At 42.7% G+C, this 14,813-nt stretch overlaps 1 protein-coding gene across 2 annotated transcripts in view; it reads right to left on the reverse strand.

The window, feature by feature from the left end:
* Nucleotides 1–616: 616 nt before the first annotated feature.
* The window catches only part of DDX24 (DEAD-box helicase 24), a 42,662-nt gene continuing 28,465 nt past the window's right edge, over nt 617–14,813 (reverse strand). For both annotated transcript variants that reach the window (XM_029597866.1, XM_029597865.1), the window contains 2 exons: nt 14,064–14,193; nt 617–2,912 (listed from right to left, as the gene is read on the reverse strand). In XM_029597866.1, coding sequence (XP_029453726.1) covers nt 2,677–2,912; nt 14,064–14,193 — 366 coding nt within the window. In that variant the 3' untranslated portion in view covers nt 617–2,676. The remainder of the gene's footprint in view (nt 2,913–14,063; nt 14,194–14,813) is intronic.

Below are 14,813 nucleotides of genomic sequence, written 5' to 3' on the forward strand. Positions count from 1 at the left end.
ATCGATTATAAGACCCGCTTGCACGCGCACATGGACGCACTGATTTTATAACATGCACTTGTTGGCGCACACGTTATAAAATATGGGTCCTCGCGCAAATGCGTGCCGGATTTTCAGGTCCGCACGCAGCATATGTGTGGGCAGGTGGCCTGCTCCATGCACGGGGGGGGAGTTTGAAAAGTACATGCAGTAATGCAATTGGGCCTCCCCCAGTTCTGACTGGGAAGGAACTTTCCTACCCCTAACTCTAGCCTTCCTCCCCCTTCCCCTAAAGCTACCCTAACAATCCCCAACTTTTTAATTTTGCTACCGACTGCTCCTCTGGTAGCAGCAGCCGGCCGGCGCAAGCTTCCCCAGGTCAGCGTTGAATGGTACTGTCCTGGCCCCTCCCCCGGCACATAATGGGGGTTACACGTGTGGCTTGGTCTTCTGAAAATGCATGCAGCGCTTGCAGGGCTCGGCGACACGCGTAACCCCCGATTTTTACATGTGTGCACATTTTAAAAGCAGGCTTAAGTGCTATGCTGCAGCTTTATTTATTTATTTTTTATGTAAAAACTTTTCTATACCGTTGCCAAGTTAAATACCATCGCAACGGTTTACATGTAGGCACATATTTAATGTAGGCAAAAGTGTACTATAGTACATTCTAACAGGTGCCGTCAAAAGTTCAGTTACAATATATCATTAGACATAGTCATTTAGCGAAGCACTCTATGCCATGGCTAATTCAGCCCTGCTTCTTGATGGAGGAAGCAACTTGCTTACCATAACCTCCTTTTGCTGTAGACAGCAGGCTGAATTAACCATGTTTACTACTTCCCACTCCCCAGCCCTGGAGAGTCAACTGCCTAGATAAACTTGGCTCTAAAATGAATTGAGGGGCCTCACAAGGAACTCCTGCACATGCTCACTAGAGCAAAAGCTTTATATACTAAGAGAGAAGGGTCTGTTCTGTGCCACTGGATAACATCACCCAAAGGGTCATGGCTAATTCATTCTGCTATGTACAGAGAACCCCAAGTACAGTATTCAAAATTTGCTTTCTTTTTCATGGCAACCCTTTTCATGTTATGGCTGATGATGGAACATATTACTGAATCTGGAAATATAAAAGGAAAAGTTTGTTTTTGTTAAACCAAATCATTTTCCATGGCTTAGAAAAGAAAAATTTGGACGTTTGGGAATTCGAGAACATGAACCATTCTCTTAAAAGACTCCCAGGGATCATGCGAGCTTCAGATCAGTGGTAAATTGTGAAGCTTTTGGATATTTAGCTCAAGGTTCTTTTATCTAATTATTTAGTAATTCTATTTTTATTATTTATATTCTGCTTTTCAGCACTTCAAAGCAGTTTATCTTCAGGAATTAGAAGCATTTTCCTATCCCCAGAGGGCTCACAATCTAGGTTTGTCCCTGAGGCAATGAAGGATGAAGTGACTTGCCCAGAGTCCCAAGGGGTGACAGTGGGATTTGAACCCTGGTTTGTAGCCCACTAGGCTATTCCTCCACACCTGGCTCATGAGCTTTGTCTAAAAATGGACCACGTGGGGCTATGTGTACTAAGCTTTTTTCCCCTCATGGACACAACTGGTGTGGGGGGAGGCCTTTAGTAGATGTGGGCTTCAGTAGATACCTAGGTTTACACTTGCCATACATTAGAGAGATGTTTTCTAAACTTCAGCGAAGCTTCTGCTGCAGCTCCATAACAATATGGCTGCTCATTGAGGTCCATATTCAGTAAGGTACTTTCCTAAATTTAGCTGGCTATACAGAGCCAGATAACTTCATACTTAACCGGATATCTTTTGAAGACATCCGGTTCAGTAGGGTTGTCAAAAAAAAAAAGATAGAGGGGGCCTGCAGCCTGAATTCCTCCCTCCCTCTCTCCCCCCTCCATTTCATAGATAGCCCTCTCTGGCCGTGCACTCCTCACCACACATCCCCTTCTAAATATTCACATTATTTCAGGGTCCACCCCCTTCCCCAGTTCTCTTGGGGAAAACCCCTCCAACACATCAGTTTCCCTCTCCCTTTTGTATCCTTTCCATGCCACGGTTTCAGGACATATCAAGGGCTTCCTACAAGATCCCGACCAGGGTGTTTAATGGATGCATGATCTGCAAAGTAAGCTCCATTAGTTCAGGGGGGAGTTTCTCATTATGGGGTTGATTTTACTGGTGCTCTCTGCCTCTTAGGAAGGAGCCCAGTGTGTAAAATAATGCATTTTTCAGTTTGAATGTTTTAATAAAATACCTGCTCCAGCAGCAGGGAGAAACTTTAGGGGGTCACCTTTTAACAAGTAATGCTTAGAACTTAATATTCAAGTGGCTTGTAATTCCTACATTTGAATTGGATTTCTCAATACTTAATTTCCATAAGAGTAAAGATTTGAAAGCCACTATTTAATCGGTCGTGGCTAATCTTGGTCCACTGGAAGCAGCGTACAACAGGACAATCAAGCTATATCTGAGTTTTCTTGTAGAACCACCAAATTAGGCTACAAAAATCTGCCCAACCCATGTATAACACTTAGTGGAGTATATACCACTTTGCCTTGATACAGTAAAACAAAACAGAGCCATTTCCAGCGGCCGGAGAGCACAGAGGATGCAGTGGTTGTCATCGTTATTGCATTATTTATTTCTTTAAGCAATAATATTCTGTGTGCTGTGCTTAATGGGACTTGGCTCTGGCCCCTTGCTTCATTTGCTTTAGTTTCGTGACTGTACTCAGTGCTGAGTTTGCTTTACCTACAGGAACAATTGGTATTGGTAACCTTCCATCTTGGGTGGGATATTTGGTGTTCATCAAATTTTTGAAGAGAGGCTGTGTGAGCAAATATTTGAGCTGCCGTTTTAGTCCTTTTAAGATCTTCTGTTTCTCCCTCTGCTCCTCCTCATCTTGTCCACCTTGAGTCAAAACAAGATGTGTGTTAATTAGAACAAGACAATAGTATTTCATAATTACTAACAGTCTCGCTTCCCTTTATAAGGTTCTGTACAAAATACTTCAATAAAGCTCATAATCTCTTGTAGATGCGGCTGTGGTCTCTGAGCCTGGGACTGAAGGCTGTTTGGACAGGCATAGACTCGGTCCTCAAAACTATATTCAATATCAACAGGCATTTACTATCAAACTTTTAATACTTTAATTTGGTCCAGGAACCCTTATGCTAGAGCAGTATAAGCCTTTATTTGCAAGTAGGTGGGGGGTTTTCTTTTTTAAAGAACAATAAATCGTCACTTGAGTCAGCAACTGCAGTGCCAGGTCTTGGCTAGAGGCTCAGAGGCTGCAGCTCCCTCTGGAGCCCAGTACCATAAACCTTGCATCAGGCCAGCAGTTGCTGTTGTCACGTGATGACTGGGGCTCCTTATCCCCAGCCCAGGAACTGAACCGGCCCATAATCCAGTGAATAAAAGGCTTGATTAACTCCAGTTGTTGTGAAACAGATGGGTAGAGTATGCCCATTTCACCATACTGCGAACCTGCCAATTTAGGGATGGAGGCAATTTCATATTATCAGAGTGTTACAAATTCATCTAAATACAACAGGCGTGCATGAACGGACTCGATTCACAGATTTATCCTCACTGTCTCTGTCTTATCTGTCACCTCACATACAACAGTTTGCCGCTAGGGGGAGCTTGAGGCAACATACACTCACTTCTGTTTCTTCTCCAGTATTTATTTAAGCTTTTTATATACCGACAATCGTTGGGAACATCTTATCGGTTTACAGAAAAACATAATGCAGCAACAGGCTCTACATGGAACAAGGGGAAACAACAATGGTGATAAAGCTAAAGGGAAATAAAAAAAAAGAGTGAGGGGCAATAAATCGAACACAAAGATTGATGGTTATATGACCGTTGAAGAACAACGATCTAGCATAATATTTACAATTGTAAAGTGTGTGGCTTTGAAGTGTATGGTTAAAAGAAGCATTTGCAGAGACTTCTTGAGTTGACAAAAGTGAGGACAGGTCTGAGAAAAGCTTTCTGAGTGCTATAGTTCTCGGGCAGTTTGAGCCGAGGACCCAATCGGAGGAAACCTTTCACCTGAAGCCAGCTGGGGTAAAAAAAGCCCAGTTACCTGCAGAGTGACTGAAGGGGCAGGAAAGAGGCTTCGGACAAGGGACACATTAAAGGGCAGGGACTGGAGGCTGCAGTACGAAGAGTCAGAGTAACTTTAACCTCCTATTTAAATGCCCCCGGCTGTGTAAGCCACAAACCGTAAAGGATGCACGTACAGTATAGAAGAGCAGGTAAAACAGCATGTGGGCACCCTGCCTCGGCTGGGAAAAGGACGTCCATATCTCGGGAGAGATATGGACGTCCTTTTCCCAGTCCTTTCCGCAGGTCTCCTGAGGAAGAATTACTGGAAACATCGATGTCTGGGCTTGCGTGCTCAAAGCTTTGCCACTCAGCGGAGAAGCTTAAGGATACTTTTTGACTGACAATTCTGGCATCACTGACCGTGTTTTAAAGTTATTCAAGTGGATTTATTTAACTAGCAAATTTCACATGGTACACCAGGCAGTTTTTAGCCACGTTTGATTCAAAGAAAAAAAAAAAAAAGACTTTTTGGCAAATGACGACATGGGGTGGAGATCTTCATTTAAAACAAACAAAAAAAGAAACTTTAGTGCGCTCCACAGTTGATGCCTTCTTTAAACAATCACTAAAATGTGGTTTGTTGCAGCTTAGCGTGTGTTAAATTTTCCTGTGTTTAGTTGTTTTGACTTTTTATTTTCCACCAGAATATCTAACTCGGGGAGAATGCTCTACGACCCCGAATCAGATGTTAATCAAAGCCTTCCATCCTCCTTGCTCGCTGGCAGCCTGGAGGAGACGGGGGTTGGGATTCATGCATTTGACCCTATCCATCTCGGCTCTCTTCCCTCTTCAGAGTAGCCTATTACTGTAAGATTGTTTTCCCCTCCTTTTTCATAAGATGAAGTTGCCTATTTTTTTTATTAATTTCATGAGAGACCTCCGAATTGTTGCTGTGATGAAACAGGTTTTAGCCGTTCATGTCCTTATCCATCTGCATTCCCTTTAACTTCTTCCCCCTCCCATTTTAAGTTAAACAGCAGTTGGCAGCTAAACAGTGCAGACATCTACAGTCACCGGCAGCTGGAGCAAAGAAGGAGAGACCTTATGCAGACACCTTCTGAGTGAGGTAAAGCTCTGTTTTCTAACAGGAAATATTAAGCTGATTCGTGTTTGTCTCTCAGTTCAAGCTAACAGAACAGTCAGGATCAGACTGTGAAAAGGTACAGTATTTAATGGTGTTAACAAGTTAATTCAAGTGCATTTTATGCAGTTTAATCTTTGTGTTCACTGTACATCCTTCTTAGTAATAAACTTTATTAGCATTGTGTTTGTAATTGGTCACTGACCCAGGTAACATTAGTTGCTATATGAGCCCAGTACTGTTTGGGCGTGGGGTCTGCGAAGGTTTTTCTAGGAGCTGCATGACTGCTGGGATTGTGGAGTTACGGCTTCCCCACACATCACCAGGTAGTGGTTTATTGGCAGAGGCACCTGGTTGACGAGTTAGCAGGACGGGGGGCACATATAGGTGAGCCCTATGAAGTGCTTGTCGGGAACCTCAAATGGCCATGGGCTGACCCCGATGAGCAATTAGGGTAATATGGAGGCATTACATGACCGTGCTTTTTTGTAATACTTCATCACTTGTCATGTTTTGTGTCCAAGATACTCTGAGCATCCTAATCTACAACATTTTCACTACCTCTAATCTACTTTGCATAGTTTTGAAAATGATCCCACTTTCACATCCATATAAAGAACAGATCAGGTATAACATGGCAGCAAACATACCTGAGGGTCCATGGTGAGATTTCTTTATCTGACCTGGCAGTTTGCTCTTGCGCCTTTAAGCTTCCAGCTCTTGTTAGGCAGGCTGGGATCTAGCAGCATGAGTCTGCCTTCATGACAACCCAGGGATTAATTTTATATGCCCTCTCCACTTAACTTTAGCCCAGCAGTAACAGTCCTGGGGCAGGGCCCATGGACCAGCCCTCCTTCTGGAACCCTGCAATCATGGACTGCACTCCAGCCACTAGGGGGCACCGCTGCAAGATGATACAACATTTCCCAGCTCCCCCAGGCCCACCACCTGCTGGTGCACGGCCCTGCCACCAAGCCAGCCATTCCCATGGCGAGATTTCTGTTCTTCAACAGAATTCCCATTTTCTGAGCAGTTCCTTGGACAATAATATTCTCCTTTTAATCTCCAACTTGCTTGGCCCATCCATCGCTGTTTGGGTTCTACCTGCTCCGCTGGCAGACAATCCCTGGCATCAATCTTCCTCTGCAGAGGTCATTTCCTTTTACAAGACATTCAGGTCATTTGTACCCCACAATTTTTCAAGCATATTTTCCTTATCTTTCTACTACAGCGTTCCCGAATGCTTAGCTTGTCTCCATGTCCAGCCAATTGAGGGATTTTTTTTTTAAATATGACATCACCTCTATTATTTATTCTATGAACGGAACCTGAAAAGGCATTATTCTCTGCCTCCAGCCCATGTAAAGATGTTCCGATGATGGAGCAGAATTTCTTTAGGAGGAGGATATATTTTAAGAAAGATCTGAATTTCAAAAGAGAACAGATATGAGGCAAAGGCACTTGGCCCATTCTCATAGCTGTGGGGCAGTGAAGCAAGCCCTTATCATGCTAAGCTCCCTTATTCATAGCGGAGGTTTCGGTTGAGCACGTCAAGATTTGAAGTCTAACAAGAAGACATGCCTCAGAGGTTTTCTCCAATACACAGAGCCCGTAGCGGGCTAAGCTCCTTTCCTCATCACAGAGGGTTTTGGTTGAGCCTGTTGCAAGTTCGTTTCTAGTTAAGGTGAAGTTCCTCCGAGACCTTACCTTGCAGACCACCGCATGCAAGTTGCAGAAAGTTGTGTTTTAAAGGCGCTGATCCAAAAGGGCAATTCTTCAGGAAGGCAAGTTTCCAGAGCAGCAGCACTTCAGCCCTTTTGGCAAAAATTTGTTTTCGATATTGCTGAAGAGGAGATGTTCAGCTTAAACAAGCAGTTTGGGGCTCACACCGATATCGTTTAGAGCCGGCGCAATAGGTTCTTTTAACAGCAAACGTGCTGCGTCTTCCAGCAGCACAGGCCTCTGATGCTTCTTTCCCTCATAGCAGAGGCTTAACAGGTAATCTTAAAATGCCTAGGAAATATCTCTCGACTGCAGGCGAGAGGAGAGCCTTATGCTCCCTGCCACTTGGCAGAGGTTTCGGAAGAGCTTACTGCTAAGAAAATGGCTTTTTCTCAAAGCAAGAGAAATGAAATGTTTTGAGTTATCGCAGTCAACAAGCGCTTTGCAAGCTATTCACCCTTCCCCATAGTAGAGGATAATGGCAGAGCTTTCTGAAAAGAATTCAATTTTTAGGGATGCAAGAGGAAGGTAGGCCGAGTTTTCACCGGCTGCAAACCCTTTTCATCTCATGCTTCCTGCCATATAGCAGGGGTTTGTGGTCAAGTAGGATGATAAGAGCTCAGCTGTATCCAAGTGAGCTGGCCTTATTCTCTTACAGTCGCTGTTTTCTGCTCAGATTGAAAAAGCTTTGCTTATTAAAAAAAAAAAAAAAAATACGCTGAATCTGGTCTTATAGCTTATCAAAGTAAGGCTCCTTAAGCGCATCAAAAAACCTTTCCGCTTTAGGAGGAGATGTTATCTTCAGTTTTTCAGACTTTAAGCTTAAGAATGAAAGAGGGCAATTCCCTATGCAGCAAGGCTGAGGAAATATTCGACAGTGGGCTGCAAGCAGGAGCATTCGTTCTGCAGCAGACAACAGCCGTCTGCTTAGCCCGATTCCGTGGGAAAAATGGATAAAGCGAACATTCAAATCTGTTCAAACTTTGGGCAAGGAGCAAAGACTCTAGCACAAAGTGTTTTAAGTTCAGTTTGCCACTTACCCCACAATCGAGGAGACAGGATCTGTTGAAATAGCTGCAGCCGCCAATTTGTAAACTATACATCACGCTGCAGCACAGTTTCCTTTGTTTTTAAAAATAAAAGAGGGGGGAAAAAAAAAGGCAAACCCTATTGCTTTGGTAAGGATTAACTCAGAGATTAAGGCAGGATCCCTCTTTTAGTTTGGTAGTTTACAGTTGAGCAGTATGTCAGAAAGTGAATCAGACATAGTTTTTACTGCTCTGAGAACCAACATCTGGCAAGGTAATGGAGCTAGTAACAGCCTTCCTAAGGAGGGAATGGTCATGGTACTCCCATAGCTGGTCCACTCCCAACTCAGTGACCACCTGGAAATGAACATCATCCTACTCACCACGCAATTTGGCTTCAGGAAACAACTAAACACGGAATCACTACTCCTATCTTTAAACGACACCGTGCTCAAAGGATTTGACAAAGGCCACAGCTACCTGCTAGTCCTACTAGACCTATCAGCAGCCTTCGACACAGTAAACCATTCAATACTGATTGACCGTATATCCGAAATTGGTGTTATTGAAAAAACCCTTCAATGGTTCTCATCCTATCTATCACAAAGGACCTACCAGGTGTAATCAACGACACCCTCTCAAAGAAAATAAACCTTGACATTGGAGTTCCCCAAGGCTCTGCACTATCGGCGACACTCTTCAACATTTATCTTCTCCCGATATGCCACTTCCTCTCAAACCTTAAACTGACTCACTTCATATATGCCGACGACATCCAAATTCTTATCCCAATACACAACTCTCTGGAAGACACCTACAAAAAAAACAGCCAATTGGCTGCAGTTTACTTTCCTGTCGGGACCTTTCCTCTACTGACTTGCCTTGCGGGTCCTGGACGCCGGGGGAGGAGCTGGGTGAGACGCCATAAAATTGGCGTTCTCACAGCTCCCTACTTGCTGCAGTTTACTTTCCTGTCGGGACCTTTCCTCTACTGCCTTGCGGGACCTGGACGCCGGGGGAGGAGCCGGGTGAGACGCCATAAAATCGGCATCCTTCCAGCTCGCCGCCAAAGCTGCGCGCGGCTTTGCCTGGCGAAACTGGCGCTGGCAGGAAGTTCTATTTAAATTGAGCTGCAGCCACGAGAATTGCAGGAGAGGAATTAAGTCTACTACTTTATCAACCACAAGATCCTTGGTAAGACTGCTTTATATCAGGTTGGACTCTGCTCTCTCTTTGTAATGCCACATACAAAGAGAAAAGCAAAGCTGAGAGAATTGTCCTCTACTCCAGTGATGGCTAATCAACCTAGAATCGAGGATTGTTTTGTGAGAACCCCTTCAGATATCCCCGGAGGAGTCGCAGGAGGACTAGACCAGGAGCAGGGTCCGTCCTCCCAGACACAGGAAACATCTTTAACCCCTGGGGCACCAATAACACCCGAGCCACCAGCCGGGATTAGAGTTGGAGTTGATCCCAAACTCAAAATGGATTCTTTAACACCTTGTGACCAGAGAGAAGCAGATGTTTTAACCTGCTCCTCGGTGAGCCCACAGATGGGCTCCAGGGACCAATGTGATAATACACCTGCACAATCCATACCTGGCCAGACTCCATTAGAGGGAGGGATTGGTAGTATCCAAGAAGGACTCTTAGCTGGGATTTCTGTAATAACTCCTAAAACTTTTACTCTTGGAGAAATTGGAAATATGCTAATTTCAATGCAGAGGTCAATAAATAACATAGCTAATACATTGCAGGAAGTTTTAAATAAGAATGTGGTTCTTCAATCTAAGATTGATAGAGTAGAAGAGTCAGTGAATTCTGTACAACTCAAGGTGGATGAAATGGATAAAATTCAATTAAATTTAATCAAATCTGAGAAATCCCATTTTGAGAGATTAGAGGTCATAGAAAATCAGGTCAAGAAAAATAACCTGAGGATATTGAATTTTCCTAAAAGTCATTTAATAGCTCCAGTAGATTTATTTAAAAGTTATTTGGTGAATATTCTAAAATATACAAAGGATGCAATACCAGCAATTGCAAGAATATATTATATCTCTCAAAATGAGGAAATAAAAAGTCAGGATCAAAATCAGGATAATCAATCTGAATTAGATTTGTCAGAATTATTAGAAAAATCTTTTGAAACAAATATAAGTACTCGAGCCACCCTCATTATACATTTTTCCTTTTTATCCGAAAGAGATTCCTTATTAAGATTATATTTTAGACATCAGAATGAAAAGTTCTATGGCCAGACTATCAGGATCTTTCCTGATATATCACGAACAACACGAATCAGGAGGAAGGAATTTTTAGTAATGAGAGGAGAGGCTCAGAATAAAGGAGTAAAATTCTTATTGAAATATCCCTGTCAATGTATTATTATAAATCAGGGGAATAAGTATATTTTCACTCAGACTACCCAGTTAAGGCAATACTTGGATACCCATTCCTAAAGTACCTCGAATGTGCTGGTAATAAATAAAAAGGGGATTGTTGATAATATTTTTCTTTTTCTCTAGAGTTCCTGTTATAGTCTGCTTCAAGAGAGTTGTAATTCTCCTGTATTCTTTTTACTTGATTTTGTTTTCCTTTAGATAAGTATGCACAGTTTGATTTATGCTGATTGTGTAATGTATTTTCTTTCTCTTAGAACTGTGAAATTGTATCTAAATGTTATAAAAGTTTAAAAAACAAATTAAAAAAAACAAAACAGCCAATTACCTCACCAAAATAAAACAACTACTAACCAACATGAGACTCATCCTAAACATTGACAAAACAGAAATAATCATGCTGGATAGAAAGAACAACCCTACGCACATATCACCACTCAACATAATGAATCAAAAGTCTGCAATCTCCCCTGTCACCCATGCCCGCAACCTAGGAGTCATAATCGACAAGGAACTATCCTTCAAGAACCACATCTCCACTAAAATCAAAGATGGATATCACAAACTCCTAACCCTATGACATCTAAAACCTTTCCTTTCCCCCAACGACTTCAGAACAGTCCTCCAACTACTCTTCTTCTCCAACCTGGATTACTGCAACTCCGTACTATTCAACTTACCTCTCACCACCATCTGACCTCTCCAAATACTTCAAAATACAGCCACCAGAATACTCACAGGAACGAAAAAATACGATCACATTACTTCAACTCTCATCTCACTCACTGGCTCCCAATAAAATACAGGATAGATTACAAAATACTATCCATATTACACAAAATAATATATGAAAAACAAACTGGCTAAGTGCATCCATAAAACTTCACTCACCAAACCGAAATCTCTGGTCAGCTAACAAAGGTCTACTAAAAATTCCACCTGCTCGCCACAAACAACTTACCTCAACTCGGAAAAGAGCCATTTCCCTAGGAAGCCCCGAACTCTGGAACACCCTCCCAACCGAACTGAGAACACAGCAAAATTTAAAAACCTTCAAAAAAGATCTAAAAACTTGGATGTTCACCAAAGCCTACCAAAACACCCAATGACTCTATGCTACAACTTTCATTGCAGAACCAATACAAAGCACGTAATCTAACCTGTACATATGTTTATAACGACTATGAGAACTATGTTAACAAGCAAGTGAATTTCTGAAACTCTGTTAAACATCGAAACTTTGTAAACCATTGTGATGGCGAAACCGAACGACGGTATATAACACTCAACAAATAAATAAATAAATAGAATCACAGCCAATTCTTTTCAGAATGGAATCATGGTATTTTCCAACATAATGGAAGTTTTCTAGAGAGACAAGCATGGACAGCCAAGTATGCAAAAGGACAATCAAGAACCTTCCCAAACCATGGAAATTTTGTAGCGCAACATTCAATACCATGAGAAAGGGTTTATCAAACAGACAAAATTCTGGGTGAAGTAGAGGGACTCATTGGGGTAGATTTTAAAAAAGTGCGCCTTCGCGTACTTTTGTTGGCGCACCAGGCGCAAACAAAAGTACGCTGGATTTTAGCAGATACGCGCGTAGCCGCGCGTATCTGCTAAAATCCTGGATCGGCGCGCACAAGGCTGCCGATTTTGGGCAGTCGGCGTGCGCCGAGCCGCGCAGCCTGTCTCCGTTCCCTCCCTTCCTCTACCTAACCCACCCCCCCCCGGCCCTATCTAAACCCCCCCTCCCTTTATCCCTGGATTTACACCTCCCGGAGGGAGACGTAAATCCACGCGCGCCAGCGGGCAGCTGGCGCGCGGAGACGCAATCCGGGGGCGGTTCCGGAGGGCGCAGCCACGCCCCCGGACCGCCCCGGCCCGAAACCACGCCCCAAAACGCCGCGTCCCGCCCCCAAAACGCCACGCCAATCGGCCCCGCCCCCGACACGCCCCCCTCGAAAAACCCCGGGACTTATGCGAGTCCCGGGGCTCTGCGTGCGCTGGCAGGCCTATGGAAAATAGGCGCGCCGGCGCGCAAGGCCCTGCTCACGTAAATCCGGACGGATTTACGCGAGCAGGGCTTTAAAATCCGCCCCATTGTGTTGGAAGAGCCAAGACCATGGGATTTCCTTAGGTTGAATCCCTGGGCAGCAGCATATAAGAGACCCCTAAACTGTTCTTTATCTTATTGGAGGCTCCCAGCACCATAAAATAAGAGTTATCAGCTATATTTTTGCTCGAAAAAAAAAAAAATCCTTCTTGGAAGCTTAAGGCATGGCTGGTCGTACAAACAGTTACATGATTCATAAGATAAGGGGCATGCTGTTAAAAAAATCATTCAATAGCTTAGAGAAAAAAAACCCTCTTAGAATATTGAGCGACAATTCAATTATATTGTCTTATGTAAACCAACTATGGGACAGATTCTTCTTTTATCAAGGGCAGAAATCAATCTGTGTCAAGCTTCTTATTTATCACTGCAGGGCAGAAGATAGAACTAAAGGCTAATTTGCCTTTAACGAAGACCATAAAAAAGGATTCTGTCCTTCAAGACAGCGCAAGCTCATAGTTCAAGGGGAGAATTCAATCCTTCGGAAAACAAAGTCACAATCTTGAAAAGATGCCACATTGATGGGTTACAGAGGTGGTTTCAAAAGCTTTTTCGTGGTCATCATCGACAATCGTGATGCCGCAAAGGGACCATGATTTTGTTTCAAGATCTTAGGCTGAAAACAGTGTTTCTATGTTTCTATCAAAACTGTAATTTCTGAAAGTCAAGTGTAGCATTTAGAGTCCCATTTTATAAGGGATAGCTAAGACTCCGCTTTCAAAATCCCAATGTCTTGCTGGCATTTTCAGAAGTGTTTAAGCAGAAAGAGAGAGATTGCTATTAGTAGCAGTAGTAGTATTCTTAGAAACTCAGTTAATTGTAATAAAATACTTGGAGGTTACAAATACCTTTCAAAGTATTAAATTGAACTGTTAGGGATCAATGCAAAGGAGAAGCAGCTTCTAAGGTGACAACTGCAAAATGCTTTAGAGAATCTATTTCAGCCATAATCTTGTTGAAAGGAAAGTAGATTCAGTCACACTCTATAAGAGCACAACTAACCTCATGAGTGGAATTGAGTGCTATAAATCCTGCAGAAGATTAAAAACCTTAGATTCTTGATCATCACTACACACATTCATTAAATACTATAAATTTGAATGAATCCATAAATTATGGAGCAATGGCCTTAATGGTGGGTCTATCAACCTTCCACCTAGGATAGTTGGGCGTAGGTACATCCTAATCATTCTGGACTGGTGCAGCAGAAAAACAAGAGAGAAAAGATTAAACTTGCCTGATAAAGGAAAGAAAATTACTTCTGCTACACCAGTCCAGAAACCCAACTGAATAAAATAAATATTTATTTTATTTTTATTTATTTGATTTATAATATTCTGCCTTTCAGTCTCTTCAAAGCAGATTACATACAAGTACTGTAAATATTTCCTGTCTCCAGAGGCCTCACAATCTAAGCTTTTCTACCCACACACAACGGAGGGCGAAGTGAAATGCCCAAGATCACAAGGAGCAGCAGTGGGATTTGAACAAAAATAAAGAGGTTAAGAGACTGTTTTAATTTTTTCATCTGGGCTCTGGATTCCAACACTACAAAAAAACTTCTCAGTGCAAGTGCTCAGCTGCTCCACTTACCTATTAATACATCGTCCTCCAGCTCCAGCTCCAGCGCCTCGGCTGCTTGCTGGAACCAAGCGTTGTGCTGCTGGGCCTTACTCTTCTGATACTCCACCTTCTCAATCTGCCTTGCCACATTTACACGCTCCTTCGTGAAAAACAGAATCATTTTTTTTTTTAGGTACTGAATTCCTATTTCATGAACACAGGTATACAGGCCAAACAATGTCATTTTGGGCTGTGTCATTTGGAGGTTGATTTTTTTTTTTTTTAGTGTGCATTATTTCTGAATAGCGCACACTAAAAACAATGGGGAAAACACACACATACACTAAATTTTGTGTTCTCTTCCTCTATGGTTTCAGTTTGAAGACGACAAGAAATGACATTTCAAACAAAGGCCCATCTCTACACGAACAGGTATCATTATGGCCAAGTTTACAAAGCATTTTGGAGGATTGTTACATGATACAAGGTGTTTTTCTTATTCAGTGTATCTCAAACAGCAAAGCATAAATGGTGATGGTTCGGCCGAATGACGGTATAGAAAATCATTAAATAAAATGAAATACTCAGAATTTCTAGAGAGCCGGGTGCTGCTGCATCTTCCATTTCCACCGGGTCCCACAGAGGCACAAGCACTTTTCAGCAAGCTCCAAAAACCCCAGTTGAAGAAACCTCTGCTTTAATTTAGTATTCAGTGCGCATTAATTTAAGTTCCCTGGACGTCCCAGGATCAGTCCAGACTGCTGGCCTGTGTCTTCCTTC

Source organism: Rhinatrema bivittatum, chromosome 4, assembly GCF_901001135.1.
Source record: "Rhinatrema bivittatum chromosome 4, aRhiBiv1.1, whole genome shotgun sequence".
Lineage (NCBI taxonomy): Eukaryota > Metazoa > Chordata > Amphibia > Gymnophiona > Rhinatrematidae > Rhinatrema > Rhinatrema bivittatum.